This window comes from Oncorhynchus keta, chromosome 1 (genome assembly GCF_023373465.1).
Source record: "Oncorhynchus keta strain PuntledgeMale-10-30-2019 chromosome 1, Oket_V2, whole genome shotgun sequence".
In the NCBI taxonomy this organism is placed as follows: Eukaryota; Metazoa; Chordata; class Actinopteri; order Salmoniformes; family Salmonidae; genus Oncorhynchus; species Oncorhynchus keta.
The window spans coordinates 91,775,391-91,778,529 of NC_068421.1; the positions used below are offsets into that span (position 1 = coordinate 91,775,391).

General features: G+C 42.1%; 1 protein-coding gene across 1 annotated transcript; it reads left to right on the forward strand.

Moving 5' to 3' along the window:
* Nucleotides 1-226: 226 nt before the first annotated feature.
* Nucleotides 227-2,149, forward strand: si:dkey-51e6.1 (uncharacterized protein LOC558617 homolog). The gene is made up of 3 exons (XM_052465884.1): nucleotides 227-516; nucleotides 1,403-1,527; nucleotides 1,635-2,149. Exons 1-3 carry the CDS (start codon nucleotides 264-266, stop codon nucleotides 1,725-1,727), a joined length of 471 nt encoding a protein of 156 aa, XP_052321844.1. The 5' UTR covers nucleotides 227-263; the 3' UTR covers nucleotides 1,728-2,149.
* Nucleotides 2,150-3,139: the final 990 nt, after the last annotated feature.

Below are 3,139 nucleotides of genomic sequence, written 5' to 3' on the forward strand. Positions count from 1 at the left end.
AGTATTTGGCTGCCAGAGCCAGTCTACCTCTTAAAATAACAATGTTATTGAACTTTAACAGTAGGCTCTTTAAGAGTGCATCTTGGGCTAGGTAGGCAAATACTATTCTACCAAGCATTTATTCAAGTCATACTGCATGCAAGGAAAGCAATGGATATGGTCAGATCTACTTAATTGATCAAGTTGGCTTTAGGCTACTGTTCGTTTACGGTAGCATACTACTCAAACGCTGTCTTTAAACGGTAGAACACGCCCTAAACCCGATGAGGCAGTCGTTTCATGAGCACTGTGCTGCAGGAATGGTGTATGTCGTAGGCAGAGCAGTGACAAGGTTGTGCGTCCCGTGTACAGTGCGTATTTTCACAGTCGCAATGGCAGACGCTTTGGGTAAAGTCCCCGACGCTGAAGTCGATCCAGAGGGAACATTTAAGTATATTTTAGTGAGGATAAAAGTAAAAGATGGAACTGAATACAAAGATATAGTGAGAGGCACAAAAAGTGCTGGGCAGTATCACAGTAAGTTTGCCTTGTTTCTTTCGTAGCTGTGGTCAGACAGCATTGCTTTGAGGCGCCCATTGCCCACGTACACCAATCCTGCTCTCATTAGCGACAATGTCCAGCTGAAGGCCTGTGTACTACATTTCTACCAGTGGCAAAATGTAACCGACCTTGTTATAAATTGTTACTATGATATCTAATGCCATTCGCTAGTAAACCGAGGGCATGAAACTCAATAAAATAGTAGCTTTTGAATGTGCCATTGCGCTATATAGGCTACTGTCCGCAACTGCTGGTAACCAAATACAGGATGTTGGAACATTGTCAACATGCATATATGCCTAAAGATAGCCACATAAGAGCTGATGGTTACATATCCAAACAGAGCCGGCCCTCGCCTTTTGCCCCCCACCTCTCTGACAAAACATTTTAGTGCCCCCATTTCCTGCAATTCTACACGTTTTGCCTTGGCTAATGCCATGTTCATTTGATATCTCATTGAAAGTGACTAACAAAGTCAGTAGGGGCCCCCTGGAGGTCAGGGCCCCTGGGCATGTGCCCTTCATGCCTGGTCAGCAATTCGGCCATGATTACTACAAGTTTAGGTAGCTGGCTAGACTAACTTACCAATGAAGAAAATGTTAGCTGACATGGGCTAATTGAGTGACTGTCAGTGACTAACGTAAGAAAATATATAAGTAATTTTTTTGGTCGGGCCTTAAATGACCGCTAATGCCCAGGGCCTGTCTTGGATACAAACATAGATGGGCCCTAGGCCTACATGAGGTGACTAATTGTGCATAAATCACTCTTGGTTGTAGCTGTAACATTGTATGCCTTGGCCTTCATACATTACATCCCCTCCCCTTCAGATTTCATGTTTATCACTTTGACTGGTTTTCAGATCATATATTTGAGAAGGTCACCCCACCAATAATGGCTTTGGGACTGGAGTGCAACTGTCTTGGAGGAGGGAAGATTGAGCACAACAGCAAAGACAAAAAACTGCGTGTTTTTGGGGAATCAACTGTAAGTGCATTTCAGCTCAATGTAAGGGCCTTCTCCCCAGAGGGGAACATTTTCAAAACCTCCGGAAAATAACATATGCTGTGTGTGTGTCCCCCCATCTATTTCAGGGCTATGGCAAAGCAGATCATTCAGTGTCTGTTGAGAAGCTGAAGAGTGTCTTCAAAGACTACGAGATCACATGGTCTGATGATAAAGAATAGATCACATGGTCTGATGATAAAGAATAGATCACATGGTCTGATGATAAAGAATAGATCACATGGTCTGATGATAAAGAATAGATCACATGGTCTGATGATAAAGAATAGATCACCTGGTCTGATGATAAAGAATAGATCACCTGGTCTGATGATAAAGAATAGATCACCTGGTCTGATGATAAAGAATAGATCAATCACATGGTCCTGGTAAACAATAGATCACCTGGTCCTGGTAAACAATAGATCACCTGGTCCTGGTAAACAATAGATCACCTGGTCCTGGTAAACAATAGAGGGAAACTCCCCCTTTGTATATGTCTGCTAATATCTGCCTTATGGCTCAACACTCCTGTTAACAAAACAACACACATGTCACTGCAATGATTTCAAATCATTAAAATAAAAAAAAAGTTTTTTTTTCAGTTGCACTTTATTTTGTACTAATTACATTTTACAAATGTTTGATGATGCATAGTAGCGTGTATCTGCAACCAGCGCAGAGTTGAAATGAAAGTAAAGTAGGCCTCATCAGTCATAATGGTGGAGGCTGCGAGCCAAGCGTAAAGTCCATACCGGATGTTTCTGTGTGATATGAGAGCACAAAAACATATCCTGTTGGCCTCAGGGAGAGTGTTAGTTTGGGGAACCCTAAATTACAGGCGAAGGACTGTTACGCAGGTCCTGTCCAACAGCCAGTCTTGTTCCAGAGCAATATAGCATATTCAGAAAGTGTTCAGACCACATTACAGCCTTATTCTAAAATGTATTAAATTGTTTTTTTCCCCCCTCATCAGTGTTGTAGAAACACCTCAAAGATGATCAATGGAAACATGGTTCACCTGAGCTCAATGTCAAGTCTCATAGCAAAGTGTCTGAATACTTATGTAAATAAAAAATCTTTAAAAAATTATACATTTGCAAAAAGAGTCTGAATACTTTCTGAATGCATTGTTCAGTACATGTCTCTGTGTGCTGTTCAAGTCCTCTGAAATCACAGTCCCGGGCTTTCCAGTTTCCACTATGTATTCTGAATACCGTCATCGAGGACAAGAGTTATGTAAGGACAGGCCTAAGGGGCTTCCGGCTTTGAATCTCACCACTATCTTCAACAGCGGGCCTTTAGCAGAGGGCAGGCTCACTCTTGTTAAGAACAGTGCCGGCCTAGCTTCGAATAATGTATATCCATTAAACTCAAATGTATTTATTCCATTCAGCTATGAGCTACTATCAGTTGCAGTAAGTCAGGTGGTTTAGTACAACCCCTTTGAATTCTTCTGCCCTCCGGGACCAGAATTCCTTATCCCTAACTAGAGGTATGGATGGAAACACACGGAGAGGTCCCGTAAACAAACATCGACCTCCATTAGCAGACTTTAACAGAAACCGACTGCATTTTTCAGAGGTTACCAGTG